General features: G+C 45.3%; 1 protein-coding gene across 1 annotated transcript in view; it reads right to left on the reverse strand.

Moving 5' to 3' along the window:
* Mtus2 (microtubule associated scaffold protein 2) overlaps positions 1–26,893 on the reverse strand; it is a 358,083-nt gene that overhangs the window by 186,376 nt on the left and 144,814 nt on the right. The window contains exon 4 of the mRNA XM_052168367.1: positions 8,793–8,990. Within this exon, the coding sequence (XP_052024327.1) occupies positions 8,793–8,990 (198 nt within the window). The remainder of the gene's footprint in view (positions 1–8,792; positions 8,991–26,893) is intronic.

Genomic DNA, 26,893 nt, shown 5'->3' on the forward strand with positions numbered 1-26,893 from the left:
CAAAATGGAGAGGAAGAAGTCAAAGTATCACTGTTCAAGGATGACATGGCTTCCTGTAGACACCCATCAAAGGCAATATAATGTGAATTTATGTTGTAGAGCCTCAACAAGGGAATTACTTGATCCTGTGGCTCAGGCTGTCGTGACACAGATTTTCCTGCAGTGAACCCCAAGCTGCATCGCCTTGGTGTGCACCACCAGTGTCGCTTCAGTACCAGGCCCACCCCTAACTCAGGTGGGGAGGGTGGGGAGTCCGCTCACCTATCCTGCTTGAATCTGCTTCTCTGGATGTGGTTACCTGGATGGGATCAAAGTTACAAACACTCACACTGTCACCAGCTCTGATAGCAAGCAGGAGCTTCTAGAAGAACCACACAGCTAAGGGCACATGAAAGACACAAGCCAGGTTGTGAAGGGTGCCCAAGAGTCTTGTAAAGGATGCTCCAAAGAAAACCTAAAGAACCCTGGAGAAGCAAACAGACCCCAGCAGGGACACATGTCTTATTTGTAACCCACACACTTTCAAGGCCACTCTAGGCACGCGCTAACAAGCACCTGCGTGTAGCAGTGGCTGCCCGGGACCTCCTGCCTAATTGGTGGTTTTCCCCATGGAATTTGTCATCACAGGGTCTATCTAGGCACATCTGCCTTCATTAGCAAGCCTTCCTGGCGGGCGACAGATGTCTCCCACATCATCGCCACCGTTAGAATCACGACTCATGACTGACAACGCCCAGGATGTGTTACCATTTTTTTTTTTTGTTTTTTTTTTTCCCATTTTCTAATCAAAGGGGTCAGAAGCAAAGGGTGTTGGCAGCTCGTGCCTGCAGCTGTCTGGCCTGTCAACTCTGGACCACATGCGGGAGGACCTGTGCTCATCTAAAGCGCGCTGCTGAGAGGAGGACCTGAGTCTCATCTCAGCGTTCTGTGTGGCAGCTGCCCCTCCGCTAGGGACACACTCCAGAACACGGTACACTGCACACCGATGCCCAGTGCTTCTGCATGATGTTCACGTAGTGTCCAGATCTGCACATCATCTCTAGATCATTTTCAGTACCCAATGCCATACAAGAGCTTGGAAAAGCTGTTTTACAGTGATGTTTAAGATACGGTGTCCAGAAACATCAGTATGTGTTTGATGCGAACAGATTTTTTCCCCCAAGTATTTTTGGTATAGGTTCAGTTAGATCTTTAGATACAATGCCTGTAGATACAGAGAGATGACCACACCACACTTAGAGGTAAAGGGGGTTGGGGGACCAAAGACCTCACCTCAGCTTTGGGCAAGCCTGTGGTAAGTGGGTATGAATACATAGTTACCATGCAGGAATGTGACTGAACATAAAAGTAACTTTTATTCTCTTGTTGCAATTGTTGTCTGAAAGGTTTATCCGCTAACCTAGGCCTACTCCTGGAAGCTTCTAGCCTCCGTACAGTCTAACTTGGGCTTAGAAAGTTTTCAGCCTTTGGAACTTGCTACTGAGTTCGCTCACCCTTTCTTGCTCTTTCTATCTCCAGCTGACTGGTTCAACTGAGCTGTTCTGGTTCGAACTCCTCTCCAGGCTGACGAACTCAGTCTGGCTTTTCTCTCAGTTTCTGAATTGCTCTGCTCGCCCCCACACTCTTACCAATGTTTCCTAATCGTCTGCCTTTCCCTGTGTCTAGCCTGTTCTCTCTTCAATCTGTCTGTGAAACTCTCCAGTAACACTGTCTCTTCCTCCCTCTCCGAGCTGCCCCACTCCCCCTCTCATCTCTACTGCACTGCTCTCTGCAAACGTGACTGTTTCCGGTTCTGTACTCTCTTCTTCCTGTACTGTCTGTCTCTCCCTTAAGTAGCTTCCTTTTTGTCTCTTCTTGGGAGAGTTGGGCGTATCCTATTCTGTCAGGTCTTTCTCTGATTCGTCACTTTTTCTGCCACTCAAACATCTCTTTCAAACAAGGGCGCTTCCTCCTACAAACCAACTTTGCCTTCATTGTTTGGGATTAAAGGTGAGTACTAAGGGCTTGTTTGGATTCCAGACACAGGGATTAAAGGTGTGTGCTGAGGGCTGAGTCACACCCTAACTGGGAACAGGTTCAAATATCCAGTAACAGCTGAAGACCTCTACATACCTGCTGCCCCGTTCAGGTTTGTGACCTTAGACACCAGAGAAAGAAAGCAGAGAAAGGGTTGGAGGTGCCACAAGACACACACCCCTGAGGTTAACGAGAACAGCCACGCCCTACTCCCTGAGGCTCTGAGCTGTAGGTCCTTGGCTGAGCTGGAGTGGTAGTGGCACACACTGTAATCCCAGCACTCTGGGAGGCAGAGGCAGGCAGATTTCTGAGTTCGAGGCCAGCCTGGTCTACAGAGTAAGTTCCAGGACAGCCAGGGCTATACAAAGAAACCCTGTCTCGAAGAAGAAAAAAAAAAAAAAAAAAAAAAAAAAAAAAAAAAAAAAAAAAAAAAAACCAAACCCAAACAAACAAAAAGAGTCCTTGGCTGGCCAAGGCATAAATCACCCAAAGTCTCCACAGGGACCTCAGTGTTCTCCAAAGTAAACTATAGTTCCACACTCCTATATCATCCCTCAATATAGGTAAGGCTTGGTAAAGACTTGGTATCATCCCTCAATATAGGAAAGGCCCTAGAATGCCTGGTCTGGTTGGTCTATTAATGCTCTGTTAGATCTCCATGGCATAATAGGAACAGAATAAACAGCCCTCCCATCCTGGTTTGCTTTCTACAGCTGTAGTAAACTACGACCAAAAGCAACTTGAAAAGGTTTATCTGGCTCACATGTCCTGACCACCACAGTCAGAGCAGAAACTCAACCATGGAAAAACACTGTGTACTGGCTGGTTCCCGTGGCTTGCTCAGCTTTTTTCTACAATCCGGGACTCTTGCCCAGGGATGATATGAACCACAGTGGACTGAGCCCTCCCACATCGATCATTAATGATGATGATGATGATGATGATGATGATGATGATGATGGTGATAAGGAGAAGAAGGAGGAGGAGGACGAGGAGGAGGAGAAGGAGAAGAAGAGGAGGAGGAGGAGGAGGAGGAGGAGGAGGAGGAAATGGCAGACTTGCCTAGAAGCCAATCTTTTGAAGACATTTTTCTCAGTTGAGATGTCCTCTTCCTAGATGACTCTCCCCCTTTTAAATTATACTTCTGTATTTTAGAACCACTGAGAGCAGGTGTATGAAAGACCAATGGCTTCACCAATAAAGGACCTGAGACTCAAGCTGGGAAAATGGGTAAAGCATTTGTGGATCTCAGCCCCACAAGAAGGGGTGGGAGTTTTACTCACGGTTTCAGGGGTTCGAATCTATGAACATAGGAACATGCAGTAGGGTTAGCTATTTACCTCAGTGCAACAGGAAACAGGGGAATTAAAGGGCCTGGGCCAGAATATTCTAAGGATATGTCTCCAACAACCCAACTTCTTCCCACTGGGTCCCATTTCCCAACAGTGTTAGAGGCCGGTGACAGAAGGTCTCTGATGGACACAACCAAAGTGTCCATGTGCAGCAGCATCTGAGTCCACGAAAGTTAAACGACTTGTATGAATCATCCCCCATACGGATCAGTGTGGTGTATTTCCCTTCTTAACTGCTGTCTCCATAGCTCAGGGTGCCTTTGATTCATGAAGTATCTTGAATGATAAAAATATGATCTTTATAAAGCTGGAAATGCTTTCAGCAGAGAATGTGGTTCCTGACAGCTTTTTCCCAGACTGTCTGAGTCAGGAGAATAACGGTTACTTGGATGATACAGAAAGCAGATTTCCACAAAAGCGGTGGTAAGTCACAGGCAGAAAAGCCCATGTTCTTCTCTGTAAATGTGTATGGAGAAAGAGGAAGAAAAGGAATGTGTGGGAATCACTGAGAAAATTATCAGCAAGACTCCAGAAAAATGACTCTATTTCTCTTCCTTAGGAAGAATGCGTCAAATTATATGATTACAATTTCCAGGGAACCAGATACTCAAACCTTATCAGCGATGCTTGTTTGAGTTCTGCATTTCCACAAGAAATTAGAGCCACATTTGGGACTTTGTCCTCAGTCTTTTTTTTTTTTTTTTTTTTTAGTTCTCCCACACAAAGTGAATTGAGATACTCAAGTAAATAGCAGAACACTAGAAATCAGACCCCAGCTTCTTGTGAAGCCGTATGAAGCAAGCCCCTCACACACTGTAAACACAAACACCCATTCCCGTTCCTGTCAGACACCGAAAGCCACAGAAGTAAGGGCAGCACCAACTCTCAGTTCTATTTTAAGTATTTAAATGCCACCAGATTAGACTAAGGTCACCTTTTATAAATGTGTTTCTTTAAATGGGAACTGAATTGAACGTATTTCTTTACACAGTATAAAGACATGACACAGCCACAGCCCTCTCCGACTTCCCTTGCCTTTGTTTCTTTACATGCCAAAAGGCTATATAAACTTACAGCCCAACCTAAGAGAATCCTGAGAAAATCAACTTCAAGTCTCTTAAATATCTTAGTAACACATGATGCCTGACGACAGTGGAGGCAGGCAAGGGTGTTGCATCCCCTGGAGCTGGGGTTACAAATAGTTGATACCTGGTTGGTGCTGGGAATCAAACTGGGCCCTCTGGAAGAGCAGCCAGAGCTGTGACAGGCAAGCCAGCCCTCCAGCCCCTGAGTTTTACTTTGATACTCAAAAATTGTTGATGATAATGCATAGGTGATTATACAATATTGGCACTAGAATGAGAAGCATCTCTCTGACTTCAGTGTTATAACCACAACCAGAACCCATGGAGACCATGCCCCCGATGCCCCCGGTTCCCTGTTGGGTATTGTTAATCCAGCATGGCCATTCCGTGTTAAATGGTCAACACGGAACTTTATTGGCACGGCCCACAGGTAGAAAGAGCCTAAGAAAAACTGTTCTTGTGGACAGCCGTGTCCTAAACACCCTGTCCACATTCCTTCCACTTGGTGTTCTTTATTTGCCCTCTAGTTTGGTTATTATCTACACTGTTTTATTATGAAGACACCAAAGTCATAGATCTGGTAACTGCAGGGTGCTATGTAAATCCTAACATCTCTAGAGTGCACGTCCACCACCTCTATGCTGAAGTTGCTCTTTAAACCAAACAGAACAGGGGCTCACTGGCACAGGACAGCCAGACTCTGGAGTTCTAGCTGTGGTATGGTGTGGACAGCTAACCATTCTGTGTCAGGTCCTTGAAATGTGGTAAGAAATCAAGTCCACGGCATTCCCAACACATGTACACAGAGGAGCTGCACAAAGTGACAGAGGTAATTAGCTTGATGTAGTGATCACTTCATAATATATATACTATATATTTCATATATATATCGTATATATGATTTTCATATAGACCACACATATTAATATATATATATAAATGTATGTTTTACATGGAATACATATATCTCATATATGTCATATTTTTCATTTGTATATTTCATATATATAAATAGCTATATACTGAAATAACATTATATGTCTGTGTTGCTTATTTTGTCAATTTGACACAAGCTAGAGTCATTTGGGAAGAAGAAATATTAATTGAGGAATCGCCTCCATCAGATTGGCCCATGGGCACATTTGCGGGACTTTTTTTCTTAATTAGCAACTGCTGTGGGACACCCAAGCCCATTGTGGGTACTGCCACCCCTGAGCATGTGGTCCTGGGCTATATAAGAAAGCAGAAAGAGCAAGGCTTGGAGAGCGAGCAGGTAAGTGGTGCTCCTCCATTTCTCTGCTTCAGTTCCTGCCTCTAGGTTTCTGCCTTAAATTCTTCCCCTGGCTTCTCTTCATGGTGGACTGTGAACCTTTAAGTTGTAATTAACCCTTTCTTTCCCAAGTTGCTTTTGCTAGTGGTGATTAATTATAGCACCAGTAAGCAAACTAAAAATAAATTTAAAAAAAGATACTATGCCTTTTTGTTACATCATAACTCACCAAAATTAGAAGAAAAGCATTGTAGTGGCTATTCCTGGTTGTCATCTTGACTATATCTGGAATGAACTACAGTCTAGAATTGGAAGGCTCACCTATGATCCTAATTTGGAGACTCAGAGATATAAGTTTTTGACCTGGATGTTGGTATAGAGATCTTGAAGCATAGTGGCTAAGACAAGGAGATCTCCGAGTTCAAGACCATCTGGGATTAAAGGCATGGATGCACACACCTTTATTCTGGGTCACACCCTCTGCTGGAGACCTACAGCCTTTAATCTGGGCTACACCCTCTGCTGGAGAACTGCAGCCTTTAATCTGGGCCACACCCTCTGCTGGAGAACTACAGCCTTTAATCTGGGCTACACACTGGCTGGAGATACATAAGGACATTGGAAGAAGGAAGATTTACTCACTCTTCCTTACCTGCTTGCCTCGTGGGACTGAGCAACTGCTAGATCCTTGGACTTCCATCCACAGCTGCTGCTGCCCATTTTTGGGGAGTTGGACTATAGACTGTAAGTCTTTGACAAATCCCCTAACTATATAGAGACTGCCCATACATTCTGTGACTCTAGAGAACCCAAACTAATACAAACATCAAAGGTGTCTAAGATCTTTCTGGAAAAACAATGTGCAGATACGAAGTAAAGAAAGCAAAAATGAACTCAATGTCATTTTCGTAGCCTTCTGTCTTCTGTTACTCTGGGCAGTTCTTGTCTTATTGGTCTTTTGCATCTATATGTGATTTCTAATTTGTGGCGGTTTGGAAGGTTGTGTATGTGTACTGCATGTGTTTTTTATTGTATTTTTTATTATTGTTTGTTTATTTTTTTGTTTGCCTGTTTTTCTGAAGAAAGAATGTGGAGTTCAGTGAGTGAGGGGAACAGAAAGAAAGAACTAAACAAACAAACAAACCAAGTAGTAGATTAATGGTTGTCTAGAGCTGGTGGCTGGAGGGATATGGGGAAAGCATTAGTGGATCAGACCACTGGTTTCTCTGGGGGAGGGACAACAGAATGTTCTAAAAGTGAGTGCAGTGATGTTGCACATCCCTATAGATACACCAACAAAACAAAACACTGAATTGTACACTTTAAATGAGTGAATTACACAGCGTGTGGATAACATCTCAATAAAGCTGTTATTCTAGACAGCCATGGAGAGGGCAGGATTTTAACCTCCTTTATGAAAGATTTAAAACACACACGGAAGGAAAGCAAGGTGCACAGTAAACCCTCCCAGTTCAGTTCTCTAGCCCTAATGGCTTCAAAAACTTGCCAATCGCGCTTCTAAATCTATCCTCTTCCACCTCCAGATTTCTTGCTTGTTACTTGTACACTAAAACAGACTGTTGGCTTTCTGATATGGAGCAGTCACCACAAAGATGGAACACGATAGCGACAGTGTAGCCTGGACGGACAGGTCCTGCGGGATGCCAGGTCTGCCCTCTCCACAGCTCAGGAAGAACAGCCCTCCCTCCCCCCCCCACCTCCCCCCACCCCGCGCCTTCCCCTCTCTGAGCCTCCTCCACCCACCGCTTTTCACAGGCTATGCAGCCTTCAATCTCAGCACAGGCTCCTCACCAACCCCTCTCTCCAGCACCCAAGGGGGAGAGGACCCCTATGGCTCATTCACATCAGAATTACCTAAATAAATGTAAAATGCGGGGGTGGGATTGCTGAGCTGGAGTCGAACAAGCAAAAGGAAAAATGCTAATCTTTGCAAAGTGGGACAGTCAAAAAAAAAACACAGCTATTCTGATTGGCATTGTTTTTTACTATAAACCAATGCTTTCCTTTATAGTTTATATTAACCACTGTAAACAGGCAACTATCCTTAAAACCAAAACCAAACAAACAAAACAAAGAAAGAAACAGAAGCTCTACTCTACTCCCATCGCTGGGAGAAGGTGATTAGAGTCTGGAGCCGAGGAGTGCGCACAGACATCAATAAGGTTTAATCTCAGATGAGAAATAGCTTCTAGGGAACCTGACCTCCCAGGTCACTGGCGGCTCCTTTCTCCATGAATAAAAAATGACTTCCTCTTTGCCAGGGTAACACGAGACAGGCTGATGGCTGTTTCTATAGGAGTTATTAATAACGCCTCTTGTCAACTCTGATCGTATTTAAGATGCGTGTCAGGTGCAGATAATCAAGTGAGCCGTGTATATAATGCATTTTATAGCACTCGTGAGTGCAATGTTGAGTTCACATTCCAGGGATCTCTCATATTAACCCTCGTTTTCATTGATTAGCTGTCCAAAGAGACTGGTTATTTTCTACTTCAAACAGTCCTCAGAACCCAGATACGACTCAATAATTAAAGGGATGGGTGTATGCTCATCTTAAGAAATAAAACTCAGTCATTTTTTGAGTTTTAGCTCATCTTTCCAAATCAAGTTGTCTAAGATTGGAAACCCTGACACTCTTTCATGAATGGCCTTAAGAACAGTCTCAGAATGATTTTTTTATGTATTTATTTCATTATTTGTATGTGCACACGTATGTGCCCTGTGTGCATGTAGTACCCACAGAGGCCAGAAGGGGGCATCAAATCACCTGCCTGAATCTAGAATTCTAGGTGAACTGCCCAGTGTGGGTTCTGGGAAAACTGAGCCTGGATCCGCTGCAAGAGAACTAACTCCCCATAACTGAGAAAAAAGGATAGCGTCAAATAGGTTGTTTTCTTTGGTGGATGATTAAGATACAGTAAAAGATGATAGATTCAAGTAGTAGAGCCAAGTTCTTTTTTCACTAACTAACCAAGGAAACAGTATACAGGGTCCCTGGCAGGGAACCGGCTTCTCCTCTAAGCCCCTCAGCCCCTTTGCCCCACTCACGGGTGACCGGCCTGCTCTGCTCCGGCTGCACACCGCCATCCAGGGATTGGGTGCTGGGCACCGCAGAGACGCTGGAGCTCCTCACAAAGCCAAAGGCCGCCAGCTTGGCTGCAGGAAGTCGTGAATAGCCAGGAGGACGAAGCCCAGATTTTGGTAGACTGGACTTTGCAGCATTGGAATTGGAGGCTTTCTTGAGGTCTGTTGAAATGAATCAAAATCAAAACAAAAAGGAAAAGTCTCAGTGCACGGCAAGATAAAGAACGTCGCAGAATGCATCCCGTCATGAATAGACTAATCTGCAAACTCCAATTCTGCACACTAGCGAATCAATCTTTTTTTTTTAAAGATGCTTTTTGGGGTTTCACTGTTAAGGTCAAGTAACTTCATAAAATCATACTAATAAAACAATAGGGTGATAAGAACTCAGATATTGTTCTTCTAACTCTTAAATCTGATTTTCATAACTTCATAATGCCGAAGATAAATAGCTTCTATCACACCAGCGTAACGCTATTCTACAAATCCAACCCTAATCAGTTATAATTGATAATGTTACCCTTTGTAACAGAAAGAGGGTTCATAATGTGGGACACATCTATGCAGTGGAAATCTAGAAACAAGCAGAGGTTTTATTAATATCAACAGTTGCTTGTTTACACACACATCTCTGTGTCTAGGTTTCCACATTCCCCTGATCCCGCTTTGTATTGTGATAGTAGTTTAGTTGAGCAAACATTTCCTGAGAACAACATGAGACACAGGATATAGTGAATTAGTAAATCCATCTTCTTTTTTAAAAGATTTATTTATTATTATAAATAAGTACACTGTAGCTGTCTTCAGACACACCAGAAGAGGGCATCAGATCTCATTATGGATGGTTGTGAGCCACCATGTGGTTGCTGGGATTTGATCTCAGGACCTTTGGAAGAGCAGTCAGTGCTCTTAACCACTGAGCCATCTCTCCAGCCCCACAAACCCATCTTTAAGAGAAAGGCCCCTTAACTCATGAGGGCAGGTGTTTCAGAGGACTCGGGAGGGAGAGCCACAGTCTGAGTAGGAGAGGAATGGACAGACAACTGGACAGGGATGGAGGACAGACAACTGGCCTCACTGTAAGGCCTAGGAAAGGCTAAAGGGCTTGGGATGTGGGATGGAAAGAGAGTACCAATTGTTGGAAGTTATTTTACAATCATGAAAACAGGATACACCTTAAAATTTAACACACAGTGGGCTTTAACCATGTTATTGGCCTCACGGAAATCTGTTCCATGAACCCTCCCTTATTCTAACTCTCTTGCTTTGAGGTGGGGTCAGCCAGTCTAATTCCCCAATGCCTGACTGGGCAAACTCCAGCCCCTCACTCTATCCTGAGAACCACAGTATCTTCTTGTAAGGTACGATGCTGTCCTCACATTAATCACCTACTGTATGGACTGGTAGGTATTCGAACTGGTGTTAGGATTTCTTATGTTCTCCCATTACTGGTTTTCATGTTAGTCCAAACTTCAGATTAGTTCCCAGGTATGTACCCAGCCAGGGGTGTAAGGACGATAGCGTGAAGCTATGAAGCCAGCACCTCTGCAGCTGCACTGCACTTTCAAGAATGGATACTTTAGGAACAGAAAAAGAGTGGGCACGAGATAAAAGATGTCTGGCATTATGCTGCCATGAACATCAGTTCAAAAATGGCCCCTGGTTTGCCTGACAACTCAAGACTTTCTGTGAATATACTCTTAGAGAGGTGAGAGCAAGCGTCATGGGACAAGGGCCTGCAGCCTGGCAAGTCAGTGCTGCAAAGAAACCTTCAGACAATTGTGTGGCATATTCAGGACCATCGAAGCCTGGTTCAAACCAGAGGGCTGTCTTGTGGCCTTTCCCTTCAGCCGTAACATGTTCACCACGTTGCTGTCTAGAGGTGGAAATCCTCTTGGCTTATAGAGCCAAGGGTCATAAGGTTCTCACATGGAATTCTAGCCATTACGCAGAAAACCGGAAGTAGAAGGCTAACCGGAAGTGAGCCTTCCCAGTGCAGCATCCATTCAGAACCGGGTAGGGTGGAACTTTGAGACGGTGTAATTGTTTAGCAGTCCCTCATACTCTGTAATTCCTCCCTTGTCCTCTGTCTGTAAGCCCAATAAATCCAGTTGTCCACCAAGCTGAGCTGTGGGGGTTATCTTGCTCTGCAGGATTGAGTAGACATTCAGCCACATCTCTTTAGGAGTAGTTATGAAAGCAAAGAATCTACAGGAGAATGCAGACACACGCTCCAAGAAGGAAGCCAGACACGGAATGGGTGCACAGGTGAAGGACTGTCATCACAACTGGATGGATTGGGATCTCAGTACGAGAGCTGACCCCTGAAACTGCCGGAAGATGTAGGAAGAACACTAGAAGACACAGGCAGAGGCATGGACCTGCTCCATAGGGCTCTGATTGCTCAGAAAATAATACCAACAACCAACAAACGTGATTTCATGACACCGAAAAACTTCTCCCCAGCAAACACTTACTCGAACAAAGCGACAGCCCACAGAATGGGAAAGAAAGCCTTTGCCAGATACCCATCCAAAAAAAAAAAAAAAAAAAAAAAGAAAGAAAATTATTGTCTAGAATATACAATATACAAAGAACTCAAAAATAGCAAGCACAGACTCAAACAACCCAATCCGTAAATGCTAATGAAAAGAACATTTCTCAAAAGATGAGATGAGAGGCCATCATCAATCTCCTTCCCACAGGGTTCAGGGCGCTGTGGGGAGGCGGGAAGGTGAGAGGAGCCAGAGGGGATGGGAGACACCAAGGAAGCAGCGCCCCCTAGAGGCAGGAGGACTGACAGCTATGAACATGCAGAGCCGATGGCAGGCAGCACGCACAGGGCCTGCACAGGTTCAAGCCAGACGGGGTTCACAGGGCTGGCAGGGGAAACATACAGGAGCCCCCAACCCGACAGAGGATATGTCTCCAGTTGACAGCTACTTACAAAGGAAAAATTCATTTTCTCTGATGGAGTCTTACCAGGTGAGGAAAACGAACTCAGCGGCACTTCTGCAGACTTTTATTTTATTTTATTTTATTTTATTTTATTTTATTTTATTTTATTTTACTTTATTTTTGGTCTCATAACGTGTTTTCTGGGATTTTTTTTTCTTTACTGGTCTTTTGCTTGCATATTGTGGCTTCTGATTGTGTGTATGGGTGTGTGTGTGCACGCGCGCATGTTCCTTGTGCTTTTTAAATTTCAGGTTTGTTTGGGGGCTTTTTGGTTTGCCAGTTTGTTTTCTAGAGAGAAAGGAAGGGCGTGGAGTTGGGTGAGTGGGTAAGTGGGGAGGGGCTGGGAGAAAATATTATTTTCAATAAAACACACACACACACACACACACACACACGTCTTTGGTGAAAAACAAGCGTAAAAAAATGTCCTTTTAATGAATTCAGTGTTTCTGCAACTATTTGCCATGAATGTACAGAAGGAAGCTCTGGTCCTTAAAAAGCCTTTAAAAGTGTCCGTCCACCGAAGTGCCTTCGATGATTAACACACTTCAAATCATTTTCATTCAGGGAAGGCATGGACCTCTGCAGCGGAATGTGGAACTGTGGCGAGGGTCAATAATTTGTAAGACAAATATATGAAAAGTGGATTGAACAAAACTGAGTGATTAAAATAACAAGTAACAACTCTGTCTTCCATTAGGCTGGGCTTCACCACAACTCCTGCGGGTTGACTGTGAGTCACCACAACCTATGACTCTGTCAACACATCACAGAGACAGCTGCCCTCCTGTGTGCTTGTTAGCTGTTACATTGTTCAAGAGCTGCATGGACCCATTCCAAATGTACAACAGAGGAACCGATGAGGAAAATGTGTGTGTGTGTGTGTGTGTGTGTGTGTGTGTGTGTGTTGTGTGGTGGGAATACATATGAATTTTTATTTATTTCCTAAATATAACCTGCTAAGTCTGTATAATGTACTTGTGTGTATGCTCACAGGGCTGATGACTTGGTATTGGATAACCAATTGATTTCCTCCTCCCTGGGGGGACTCTTTCTCCCCTCCCCCCTCTCAGCACAGTTCTTTGTCTGGGGTTGAGGACCTATTTACATTAGCATTATCTGTTGTCTTTGTCCCTGTTCAGCCCATGTTTGGGCTGCCATGCTGGTGAGACTTTATGGGTGTAGCTTCTGACAGGACTAGGACATACAGTTCCTCTTCAAATTCCCTGCTCCTCTGGCTCTTACAGTCTTTCCACTCCCTCTTCCACAGTTACCCCTGAGCCTAAGTGTTCCTAGACTTAAGTCTTGAGGTTGGGCTCCACGCCTCTGCATTTTGATTGGCTGTGGTTTTCTGTACCGGTCTCTGTTGCAAAGAGAAAGTTGCTTCATGAGGGGTGGGGACTACACTTCTATCTGAAGATTTGGAGGCAGAGCTTCTGATGGAGGAGATCGTTTGGCCTTTGTCTTTCTGAGACCAGAAAGACCTCACTCAATGGGATCTTTTCTAGGTCCATTCAAAATAAGCAAAACCTTTAAAGGGTGTACACTGGCTGGAGAATTTGATCTGTCACTGTGTGTCCTCTACAAAACACTTTGACCAGAGAGGAGCAATAAATGTTTTGTACTACACATCAAAGTCCCTTCCAAGGGAATGCCAACATAATGGGGAAGCTAATTAAAATAAATTCAAAGCTAATAAACATTTTTAAAACTCTCAGATCAAATGTCCAGGCCTCATGCAAGGGAGCTGAACTGAACTCATTTATTCTAATCAAAGCTCGATTTTCTGACAAGTTTTTGCCAGAAAGCAAAAGAAAAAAAAATCCCTGTTCAAATAACAAAAGAGATTTTGCTGTCTGTAGAAAGCTGCAGGACATGCTGCTCTTTCAAAGTGATATTATTTTTCCTTTGAAAAATAAAGTCTTTGAAGAAAGCAAATCTTCCTATTGGAATGAAATGAATTTTATTTGTTTGGGCTTTTTCCTTTTTGTATAGATTGTCTTTTAAATTACGGCTCTACAATACCAAACAAAATCTCAACAGAGCAGAATAAGATCATTTATTTGAGATTTAACGCTATATCGATAAAGTCCTGTCCATCATTATTCAACTGTCACGCATCCCAGACAGTGAGATTAAAATGTTGAAAAAGGTAAATTTTCATTAATTCAATTCAGTATGAACTGGAAGAAGAGAGAAGGGGGCTATAGGTGTAGTTAGTGGGGTGCTTGCACGCAGTCCTGGGTTCGAGCCCCTGAACCTCATAAACCAGACACACCTATAATATCAACACTCAGAGGTGACTCAAGGCCGTCCTTTGGTGCACAGAGAGACCTTGCCTCAACAGCAAAAGCAAAACTCTGGAAACAGCAGAAAGACTGTGACCAGGGCAGTGGGGAGAGAGGGAAGAGTCAGAAAAGGTAGAATATACTCAAAGCATGATTTCTGCATGTTAGAAAATGTCACTATGAACCCCCTAGCATTTATAAATAATATACATTAATGATTATAATAAAAGTAGAAATGCTGAATGTAAGAAGATTCATGCAAATGAGGCCAGAGAGGAGGCTCAGTGGGTTAAGGCACTCGCTTTAAAAGCCTAACACCCTGTCCCGTCCCTGAGAAAATACATAAAAGGCCAAACATGGTGGTGCCCACCAACAGCTCCAGCAGTCCCGGGTCAAGATGGGAGATGGAAACAGGAGAATGGCCGGAAGTCTGTGTGCTGCACATCCACAGAGCAGAAAGGAATGCCTGCCTCAGCAACTAGAAGGAGGCAGCTTCTGACATCCAGACGCAGGTGCAGGGGTCTTTATAGCATATTTATGTAAGTTCACGTTTCTTTCCAGTTACTGTTATGAGCGCCTTTTCCCTTCCTTGACAGGTACTTTGCTAGGTTCGCATCAGCGAAGAGCAGCTCAGCCTCTCTGCGCATGCTCACGCAGCCACTTTTTCCACCATGCTTCCTTCTCGCTGAGAAACAAAAAAAACTCTGTTGATAACACTTTCCTCGTAAGGTGGCAGGAAAAGAAGGACACAGACAAAGCAAGGGAACTCGGATGCTGCAGGCCAGACTGCAGACCTGGGCTCAACGTTATTGAACTCAAGCTCTGGGCGCCTCAATTTCCTCGCGGGAGAAAGTGAGGATAAAGCTACTGTATTAGCTACTCTATGTTGCTGTGGTAGAGCGCCAAGCACAAAGCAAGTGCCACAGGGACAGGAGTGCACCATGGTGATGAGGCGTGGCAACAGGCAGGCATGCTGGCTGGCTGGAGCAGGAAGCTGATCGGTCACGTCCCTAACCACAAGCAAGAACCAGCGAGAACGAGCCGGAAGTAGGGTAGAGCGAGGAGCTCTCAAATCTCACCCTCGGTGCTGGACTTGCTACAGCAGAGCTGCAGCACCTAAAATAGCCACTAACCAGAGACCAAGCTTTCTGACTCGTAAGTCTGTGAGGGGCTACTCATCCAAACCACTCCGTCTACCTACTCATCATTATGCTGGAAAAGAAATAGTGTGTTGGCTGACGTATAATGAACACCATTGTGCAAACAGCTACGAGCTTGCTATTTTTTTTCCTAACATTGATGCCACACTTAATGAAATTGCAAACAAGCATCTCTTTTAACAAAAGGGGGAAAGAAAAAAAAACAGGACGTGGATCAAGGTATATAACAACTGATTTCCAAGATGGTTCCCAAGCAAGCTCCACCAGTAAATGAGGGTTGCTCCGGTGAGTGACGCGATACTGTGGAGGTCATGAGCGACAGTGCATGACCATCCTTTTCCTCTCAGATTGCTACCTCAAGAAGCCAGGCTTCACATGAGGACATGCAAACAATTCTCCCGCTTGGAGAAATGAGGCAGCCAACAACCCCTTCACCTCAGACCTGTATCCCCCGTCCTTGGACAGCCTTCAAATGATTGTAGAACTAGTCAAACCTGACTGCAACCCAGTGGGGAAAATACCAAGACAGAAAGAATCCATCAAGATGTTCCCAATTCCTGGCCCACAGAAACCATCAGACGGCAAATGCTTGCTGTAGTTTTAAATTACTGATGTTTGGTATGGTCTATTATTTGGCAACATAATTTGGGTACCTGACACAGGTGCCGTCCTAACAGAACTCACACTATAGAAATAGCCCTAGAGTCAGCTCTGGATGGGATGCTATAGGAACTTGGTAATAGAAATGGCGTCATCTCGGGAGCTTCAACGAGACATCCAGAAGAAGTCCATAGGCATTCAAAAAAATCTGTCAATGAAGGCTTAGAGGAAATGGATGGGGCAGTGAACCCATGCTAATAGATAGCAAGTGTAGCTGATAGAATATGGGATGTGGAGACTGCACTGGATGAATGTGTGTTTGTATATTTGTATCTGGATATATTCATAAATATATACGTATGTATACATATACATACAAATATATCTACATATTCCTCTGAAGAGCCCTGAGTAGTATAATACCCAAGAGAAAAAAAAAACCATCTATACAAAACTCATACCATAAAATGATCACATCCTCAATAACAGACAAAAACCAGAAACAATCCAAATCTCTACGAACTGATGCAATTATAAATAAGTCATGGTATAAAGAGGAAAATGGAATTTTTTTTCATCAATTGGAAGGAATCATTATGGGCTGATTCTGTCATCTGTTCTTGGAGGCCCAGCCTTAGCGGGAGAATTAAGGCTTATGCCGCCGAGGTGTTTGTAAATGTATTTTGAGTCTCAGAGTTATTATTCTGGGAGCTTGGGGCTGGGAGGAAAAACTCACATCTGGAGTAACAGCAAGTTGTCATGTCTTTTCAGAGTGATAAAATGTTCTACAATGACTGTGGCCATGGTCACTTACCTGAGAAGAGTCAAAAAAAAAAAAAAAACAAAAACAAAAACTATTGGATTTGCACTTTAAATAAGTGAAGTAGGTGCTGTGCGAGTTATACCTCAAAAATAAAAACCCCAAAACAAAACAAAACAACAAACAACAACAACTCATGTTTGAGAAAGAAGGAGAAGGCCAGGTGGGAGGCCCACAGAATCCAAGACGGAGACAGCAACAGAGATACAGGGAGGAAGGCAGATGAGCAGTAGGCTAGCCCTTCCCAGCCCAAGAGTTGACGACTAGCATGGATGTTAGTGGTGTCAGCAGCTCCTGGGGTCGCCTGGGCTTACCATGAAGGGTGGCAGGTAATACTCCAACAAGGGGGAAAGGGGACGCATCAGAGGGAAACTGAGGACGGATGTGTCCTGGTCCTGCCAAGCCCTCCCCAGACAGTGTACAGACTGATGGTAAAATGGGCTGCGTGGACCCAGAGCTAGGGAGCAAAAAAGAAAGGGGACTCTACTTAGTCCAGTCTGGTCATGCCAGGCAGTGGGGTGCCCATGGAAGAGGAAGGGGTGGAGGAGTGGGGGGGAGGAGTGAGAGGGAAGAGTGAGAGGGAGGAGTGAGGGGAGGAGGAAGGGGAGGAAGCAGGGGAGGGGGAGGAGGGTGGGGAAGGAGAGGAGGGAGGGAGAGGAGGGTGGGGGAGGAGAGAGAGGAGAGTGGGGGGAGGAGGGAGGGGAGGGGGAGGAGGGAGGGAGAGGAGGGAAGGGAGAGGAGGGAGGGGGAGGAGGGAGGGAGAGGAGGGGAGGGAGAGGAGGGAGGGGGAGGAGGGAGGGAGAGGAGGGGAGGGAGAGGAGGGAGGAGGAGGAGGGAGGGAGAGGAGGGGAGGGAGAGGAGGGAGGGGGAGGAGGGAGGGAGAGGAGGGGAGGGGGAGGAGGGAGGGGAGAAGGGAGGGGAGGAGGGAAGGGGAGGAGGGAGGGAGGAGGAAGAAGAGAAGGGAGGGAAGAGGGAGGGGGAAGAGGGAGGGGAGGAGGGAAGGGTAGGAGGAAGGAGAGGAGGGAGGGATAGGAGGAAGGGGAGGAGGGAGGGGTAGGAGCAAGGAGAGAAGGGAAAGAAGAGGGAGGGGAGGAGGGAGGGAAGAGGGAGGGGTAGGAGGAAGGAGAGGAGGGAGGGGGAGGGAGGGGAGGAAGAAGGGGAGGAGGGCTCAGGTGGGTACTGCTTGTGATGATTCACAGATATATACATGCAGGCAAAACACTCATACACATAAGGTAAAAATAAATTTAAATTTTTTTTAAGACAGGGTCTCATGGTGTAGCCTTCTCTGGCTTGGAATTTGCTATGCAGACCGGGCTAGCCTCCAACTCAAGAGATCCAACTGCCTCTGCTTCCCAGTGCTAGGACTAAAGGCATGTGCCACCACACCCAGATAAATAAATAAATCTTTAAGAAAAAAAGGGGGGATTATTATCAATAGGTATGGTTCACTGGCACTTTTTAATGTCTAGGCCAGAAAGGAAAATAAATGAATTATTTATTATATGGGGGTGGGGGGAAGTGTGTGTGTGTGTGTGTGTGTGTGTGTGTGTGTGTGTCTTGTTGTTGTTGTTGCTAGTACTGGGAACTGGGAACAGTATTAAGTTTTAAGTAAAAGGAACACTGAAAAAAATGAGAAATAATCTACAAGACCAAGTAATCCTATCTGTGCACTGTTTTGTTAACTGAGATTGTAATCTTAAATTTGACATCTTCTGATGCCGCACACACATTCTGGAGTAGGGCTGGAGAGATGGCTCAGCAGTCAAGAGCACTGGCTGCTCCCCTTCAGGCTCAGTACCCGGCACTCACATGGCAGATTGCAACTGTCTGTAAGTCCCAACCTATCTGACCCCCTCTTCTGGCCTTTATGGTCACGGGGCATACAGGTGGCACACAGACATACACAGAGGCAGAACACACATAAAACTAAATAATGAAAAATTAATAAAAACCATTTCTGGAGTGCTTGAGTAAACAGGATTCAATGCCCGTGTCTGCATTTTTGTCAAGTCTCACCAGCAGCTAAGGTGATCTGGTTTAAAGCACAGATTCCCAAACACAAAGCGGTGTATTTCCCACTGTGCCAGAGCAAAAACAATGGCTGCGAGATAAACGGACCAAAGCCTTTCTGTCAGAGGTGGGAACTGCAAGTCGGGAGACAAGAATGAGCCCAAGACTGAACAGAAGAAACAGCCAGAGGCACGGTGATTCAAGTCCTGCAGAAGGCTGCGCACAAACAAACAGAAGCAGTTGGGAAAGACGGGCTGAACATAAGGTGACCTTGTGCTAGCCTGGGATCACTCGATCCTAGATCTATCTGCCTACGGCCTCAAGCTGCGAGCCGAGCCGCTAACACGGCTGACTAGCCCCGCTCAGATCTCATTCACTTTAGTGCTTTTTCTGAGCCGGCCGCTGCAGTTCCAAGGCGAGTCCAAAGGCACGGAACGCTCTTGAGTGGATTCTGCGGACTCATCTGTTCCTGATCAGCAGCAGCGTTGGCAGTTCAGAACGGAAGAGGAATGAACAGCAGCTGCTGCATTTGCTAGGAAAAGGACTCAAACTTGCGGCGAGAACAATGAAAGACCTCTCCCCACCCCACCCCCACCCCCCATTAGATTTAAAAGCACAATCTTCATTAAAGCCTTAAAACAACCACACAGTCATTTTACTAAACTAACCAGATTGGAAATGCTGTGGCCACCAACACTTACTTCATTTAAGCAGAAAAGAAGACCACGGGCAGCTTAAGTGGGTAGTACCTGGGCTTTTAAATTCTTTCCAATGAAAGTTGCTTTCAAATAAGAGCTGCTACATTTCCAGTGGCAACATTGAAACTCAAAGTCAACAGTCACCCAGTATTCTCCATTAAGTATTTTCTACACTTAAACCTCAAAGGAGAAAGAGAAGAGACATAGACTTACTAAGCCAGGTACTCCAAGTCTTCTGGACCGTAAAACACAGGTAAAGGTTCCTGCCTGGGAGGAGGAGGAGGAGGAGGAGGAGGAGGAGGAGGAGGAGGAGGAGGAGGAGGAGGAGGAGGAGGAGGAGGAGGAGGAGGAGGAGGAGGAGGAGGAGGAGGGAATGTGCTGCAGAGAAGAGACAGCTGGGATTGCTGCAGAGGAAGCAGCCACTGACCTTCATCCTGGGAAGCCAGGTGAGCAGGGACATTAGGCCCAAGGGCAGACCAGAGCGGGGAAAGCACGGGCATGGAGATGCTCCTGGAGGCACAGGATGCCCAGTTCCCAGGTTCTGACCACCACCTCCAGCCGAGCCAAGCCCCATCGTGAGGGGACACAGATGCCCAGAGAATTAGCACAAATGAACTCAAGTTTATCCAGCACAACCACAAGCGAGCGGTCACAGAGAACTTGGGGAAACTCTTCCAGCATGAAACAGAATGAAAGCAACAACAAAGAAGAAGACAAGGAGACACTGACATGCTTTAAACGTCTCATCCTTTGTATGAGAAGATGCTGCCGTGATAGCCTAAGGAGGACGTGCTAGGAGAGAGGCTGGATGGCCCAGAAAGCATCCTTAGAAACAACAAATCATCGCTGGGAGAGCAACACGGGAGCAGAGGGTGGGAAAGGAGGCTAGCCTAGGCTAAGACACTGAGGGGAGATTCGGCGGTGGAGGAATCATGCAAATGAAAGGCAATGGTCAGCCGGGCGGTGGTGGCGCATGCCTGTAATCCCAGCACTTGGGAGGCAGAGGCAGGCGGATTTCTGAATTCAAGACCAGCCTGGTCTACAGAGTGAGTTCCAGGACAGCCAGGGCTACACAGAGAAACCCTGTGTCGAAAAACAAACAAGAAAGAAAGAAAGAAAGAAAGAAAGAAAGAAAGAAAGAAAGAAAGAAAGAAAGAAAGAAAGAAAGAAAGAAAGAAAGAAAGAAAGAAAGAAAGAAAGGAAGGAAGGAAGGAAGGAAGGAAGGAAGGAAGGAAGGAAGGAAGGAAGGAAGGAAGGAAGGCAATGGTCCATCCCAAATTAAAAAGAAATGTAGGAAGAGATGGGCAGAGGAAGAGAGGGATGGAGAGAAGGGGGAGGAAGGAGAGAGGTAGACAAAGAGGCAGGGACAGAGAGACTGAGGTAAATGACAAGAACTCAGCTTGATTGGCCAGCTGTGAGGAGACCCAAGTATTTACTGAATTAATGTTTAGCAAGACAACTTCTCCCTGGTTTCTGACATGTGTATCCCTGTATGTACAAATGTTTGCACACATGCACACAAAACACATACACACACACACACCCCTAGAAATCCCAAAAATAGCAATGGGAAGAAAGGGTTATAACATGCACCAAAGGGAGGAAATCACTGTCACCCACATTCTTTTCATCACATTGGCATAATAATTTCTCTTGATCAGCAACAGAAGTTGTCTTAAAAGAAAACTGTTTTCGGTTTTCAGCCTTGAAAATTACTTTTAATGTAGTGAATGGAGACTTTAAAAAACGTCTTCAGAAATGCAGAACTCTGCGGTGTAGCTTTCTCTTCTGTCTCTCTCTGTCTCTCTGTCACCCTCTCTGGTTCTATGTGTCTCTATGTCTCTGTCTGTCTCTGTCTCTCTCCCTCAAAACCAATGACTGAGGATGCACTTAAGCACACAGACATTGTTTTGAAGCCTCTGGTAGGGATGCAAAATGAGGACCACAGGGAGCAAAATACTTACCTCCAGCCCCAACGCCAAAAGAAAAGAGTAAGACCCACACATGTCTTCAAGGGCGCACGGCCAGGAAGCTAAGGACTTCCCCCTGGGCCCCACCTTTCAAGGGCCTCAGGATTGCGACCATAGGACGAACCTTCAACATATGGACATTGGGGTGTTGTCAAGCTCCCAGATGATGGCATCTCCCCTCCGACTATATGAAAACCAGAGGAAAGACATTGCTGGGGCTCACACACAAACAAAACAGACATCTTGAGGCTCCATAGTAACTCACAGCCAGAGCCAGGTGCATGAGAGTTTCCAGAACATTCATCCTCTTTTTATAAGGTAATAACAATTACAGAAGGGTTGGCTAACGTCCTAGATTCTGTTACAGGGGAGCTGGGGCTGGCATTACCAACCTGATCCATGGCTTTTCTTCACGATCTGTGCCCCCTTCCCAGTCTATTCTGAAGTGAACTTGGCCCACAGGGTCAGGAGGCTCATTGTACATATAGATTTAACTGGAGTAGGGGGATATCTGTGTACCGCCTTAAAAATTATTCATGCCTGTGTTTCCTGAAGAAATTAGCAATTGAGTTGGCAGGGTGAGGAGAGCAGAGGCTTTTCCCAGTGGGTGGGGGCATCTGTCAACCTGTTGAGCTCTGGGAAGGAGCAGGAGACTCAGTTCCCTCTGTTGGGCTGTTTGAGCCAGGGGATGGGTCCTCCCTGTGCTTGGGTCATCAGCGTCCCTGAATCTACACCCTGCAGACAGCCGTCACAGTGACACAGTGACGCTTGAGCTTCAAAATCTCCTAGGTTTCAGGGTGACTGAGGCACTGGAGAAGGAATGAGAGGCAGAAGAGTGCTCTTAGGCAACAGTGAGACACTGTGACAGGATGCAGTGACAGGAACTCTGCAAGTCAGAGGACACAGACTTGAACCTGGCACTGAGCTAGACTCAGGAAGACTCAGGAAGTCTGTCAGCCATAGTGTGGTATAAAGGGCCACTAGTTCCTAACAGATCTCTTCTCTATCATTGGTTCTGAGTCTCTGAGAAACCTAGCTAAGGCAGGGCTTTAGTGAAATCTACCTTCGAAGCCTCTCCCGCTCTCCATCCCAGCTCCCGGCCCTGTCTTGGCTGTCCTTGCTAGTGTCCTGAAGTGGCTTCCTGGAGAGGACCCCTTGTCTTACCCCTTCTTGCCAACCCCATCTATGCCTATCCTCCCAATTTCCATCCAATCTCACCTTCTAAAAAAAACAAGTATGATCTTGTCTGCCCTTCAGGGACACAATCTTGCTTTTGAGGTAAAAGGCAGAGTCCTTACTACAGTTTAGGTCTTCCCAGTTTTCTCCAGTCTTTTCCTCTTCCTGCCCCAGTGTTTGACATTGAAGCCACAACACACAACAGCCTTCATGTGAACCATCCCTTGGGCCAGGACCACACTGGGATGTCCTCATCTCTCACACCGCACCTCAGACCCATGGCACTCTTTCTCCATACATTATGTATATGTACACACACACACACACACACACTCATATACTCATGCAGGCACATACATGTCAGAATAGATGGATCAATAAAATATTTAAAGATATCAAAGGAAAATCTCCGTGGAGTCCTTGACCTGCATGTGTAAGGCCCTGGATTCAATCTCCTGCAAAAGAGAAATAAAAAGATGCTAAAGAAACTGCAATTAGGCTATGTTTCCTTCTGCCATCTCAGTAATGCACTGGTTTGTCTTACACAGGTGTTTCCTATCTAATTCAATCCACATGGCAGATGCCGTAATGAAGTAGGATTTTTGATGTCAATAAATTGCTCTCTTAAACCAGAAACCAGCACCCTGCCCACTCCTCTAGTTCCTTTTTCACTCCATTCCCCCCTCATTTGCATTTGAAGAGTCATTGCCTTAGCCTCATATCCCGAGATGCATCCTTCTGCACGTGGCCATGATCCCATCATTCACCAGTCTCCCGGGGACAATTAGCACCGAGTTCCCTCCCAGCGCCTCCCTTTCTCTCCTCTTCCCGATCATTTGCACTGCGCATCTCCTCCCACACTGTAAAATGCAGCCTAGCCCACCCCTGCCTCCAGCTAGCACCTCCGGCTCTTTTCTGCATTTGCTAGTATTTAAAAAATCATTCTCTTCTGTTGCTATTTCCTCACTTTTCATTCATGCATCAGCCTGCTAATATGTGACTTCCGCCCCCGTGTTTGACTAAAAGTGTTCCCTCAAAACTAGGTCACCAACTGCTGCCTAATTTCCAGGCTCAACAGTCTCTTCCTTTTTTTTTTTTTTTTTTTTTTTTTTTTTTTTTTTTTTTGCTTATCCTGCCTTCTATGAAATCCCATTGGTCACTTCCTCCTTCTAGTCCCGCCTCCTATGAAACCATGAAGGTTGCTTCCGTGTTGGTCACTTCCTTCTTCAGAAACTCTGCTGAAGACCTCGGTGCTGCTTTCTCAGGGTGTCTCCTTGGCCGCCTCCCCCAGGACTCTGTCTCCCGGAACATCAAATTCCCATGTGTGAGTGACCTCCGCTATCACTCCCGATGCTACAACAGCTTCTGGAGTTGGAGTCCCTGTAAGGGATCTGGGTCACTCCATTCCTTCCGATGGCCTCTCTCTTTCCACCTTTACCCTTTCCCAGCCTGATAAACGCCTGCGTATCCTTCAAAATGCAGCACAACTTTCCTTGTCTACCTGCTTGAGTTCAAAGTCCTGACTTTTTTGGGTGATGAACAGCAATGTGGAAGTGTAAGCTGAATAAACCCTTTCCTCCCCAACTTGCTTCTTGGTCATGATGTTTGTGCAGGAATAGAAATCCTGACTAAGACACCCATGCAGAGCTTCCCCACAGCTACCAAACACACCACGACTAGCTTTCTTATGCCAACCAGAAGATTCAAAAATGATCATTTGTTTCAGTATAGTCCTGGGAGAGAAAAATAACATTTTTCATTTTAGACTTCTTATCCAGAGATACTGAGCACAGGCCTATATTGTGTTAAATTTGCAGCAGCAGCTGGACAGAGCTGGTTTAAGATATTCTAATTCCATTTATTTGCTCTTCAAAACATGTTAATAATTTCTCCAATTTAAAACTTAATGAGATTCACCCTGTTTGTTTGTTTGCTTTTTAAGACCCTGCAAGAAAGGCTGCAGGGCATGTCAAACTCCAAAATAATTTTTATTTTAATAATCAGAAACTACAGCACAGTTGTCTATATCTTGAGAGAAAGTTTTCCAACTTAGCTGATTCAATTTCTCTAGCTATTTATAGAATAAGGTTTTATCGTCCATCCTTCAAAAAAGATTTTGCTTTCCACGCCTCAACTGCTTCTAACAGAAAATATTACATTCCAGTCTAGCACTGCCTCATATAAACACACTGTGCTTTCAGAGGGAAAAAAAATATATGTTTCAAGTACATTTACCATGTGGGCAAATTACATTTTGCCATACTGTACACTGGGTAGGCTAACGGGTTCTGCATACTGAGGCCATTAAAGATTTGTTTTTGAAGAAAGAACATAAAACATATAGAGCTTTGTAAAAGACAGTGCAGAGAAGCAGGGTCTTCTCACACTCTGGGAATGGAGGCTCTAACAATAAACTTCTCTGTGGAGAACCATGGCCCCTGCAGGCTTCATACTACATGAAGGGCCTTGAATCCCCTCTTTGCTCTGACCGTTCAGACTTTGTGAGTTGGCCAGAAGACAGAAAAAGTTTGGTGAGGTTTCTTGATTTTGTATTTTGTTTGTTTTGTTTTGATTTGATTTGTGTGTTTTTTATTTTTCTTTTCTTTTCTTTCTTTTTTTGTTTGTTTGTTTTGAGACAGGGTTTCTCTGTGTAGCCCTGACTGTCCGGGAATTCACTCTGTAGACCAGGCTGGCTTCAAACTCAGAAATCTGCCTGCCTCTGCCTCCCAAGTGCTGGGATTAAAGGCGTGCACCACCACGGCCCAGCTTTGTTCTTTTTTTCAAGACAGAGTTTCTCTGTGTAGCCCTGGTTGTCCTGGAATTCACTGTAAATCAGGCTGGCCTAAACTCTCAGAGATCCACATGCCTCTGCTCTTGAGGGCATTAAAGGCATGTGCCACCTGTGGCCAGCTCAAAAGTTTGATTCTAAGCATCACTGTGGAGTCAGAAAAGGCTAGAGCATCAAACACACACACACACACACACACACACACACAACAAAAACAAATAGAAATGACTTAAGAAGAAAAGAAAGCCCTCAGGTTCATTGATTCTTTATGTAGTCACATCAAGATCCGTAAATCTTAGGACATTGCCTTGGCTATGAGACAAACTCTTGAAGGAGATGCATTGTGGGATGGATGGTGTGGACTGACTGTGTGTCCATTTCTTTCAGACCATTGCAATATACCTAATGCTGCCTGCAAACCAGCAGGGGACTGGAAGCACTGGGGACCTCACCTGACTCACTTGGAACTCTCTGGACTATTAGGCATTTAAGAGGCATCCTCCCTGAGCTGGGGAAAATTACAGCTAATGTGTTATAATTCATGGATCAAACCAATTCATAGATTTTAGAACGTAAGGGCTCAGTTGACATTGGAAATCCGTAAATGCTAGGTCACATCGAGAGAGGCATCCATCCTGCTCCTGGTTCCAGCTCTCTTCTGCCAGCGCCATGCTGTTCAGAGCCTCGTGTGGCCTCATAAAACAGATACGACAATGTCCAGGAGACGTGACAGAGAATCTGACTCTATAGGGTATGAATATGGCTAAGCGCAAAACCACAACCGTGGACAGACACGTAACAAAGATGGCCTCCAAACATCGGGGGCAAATAAGCACCACGTGATAATCGGGAACTAAAAGTGTAAACACAAAAATGGGACCTCCTTTGCGACACAGGAAAAGCCACAGGAGTCTAATGGCTTCTGTGATTATGTAAGGGACATCCTACCCAAGAAGCATCAACAACACGGAGGCTGCTGTGCACAGTGAGGAGACAGGAACTGTCAAAATGTGGGCAGATACAAGCAACTGATGTTTTTCAGAAACTGCACCAGAGCCCTCGAGGGTCGTGACCCTTGAGACAAAAGAACAGGAGCGAAGTCCACCCAGAGGCAGCTTCTAGGCTGCAGCACCTGAAGGAGGAATGTGAATGAGCGGGAGGAGGCACAGAGGGGAGGGCTTTGGATGCTCAAGACATCTAGGTTGTATGAGGTAGCGAGTCTTGAGGACCGGATGTCCAAGAATCTGCATCAATCAGAGTCTCATAAAGCCCTCAGATCATGGGTTCTCAACCTGTGGGTCGCGACCCCCTTGGGAGTCAAAGGACTTCTTCCCAAAGGTCACAAAGACCATCACAAAACACAGAGATTTACATTATGATTCATAACAGTAGCAAAACTGAATTTACAAAATAGCAATGAAAACAGTTTCACAGTTGGCGGGAGGGTCACCACAACCTGAGAAATTGTATCAAAGGTCGCAGCGTTAGAAAGCTTGAGAAACATTCTTTTGAATGTTTATCAGCAGTCTGATGATATAAAGTGGAAAACCTTATAAGACCGAGCAAACAAAATTTTGAGATGTTATTTTGAGAT

Source organism: Apodemus sylvaticus, chromosome 22 (assembly GCF_947179515.1).
Source record: "Apodemus sylvaticus chromosome 22, mApoSyl1.1, whole genome shotgun sequence".
NCBI classification, from domain to species: domain Eukaryota; kingdom Metazoa; phylum Chordata; class Mammalia; order Rodentia; family Muridae; genus Apodemus; species Apodemus sylvaticus.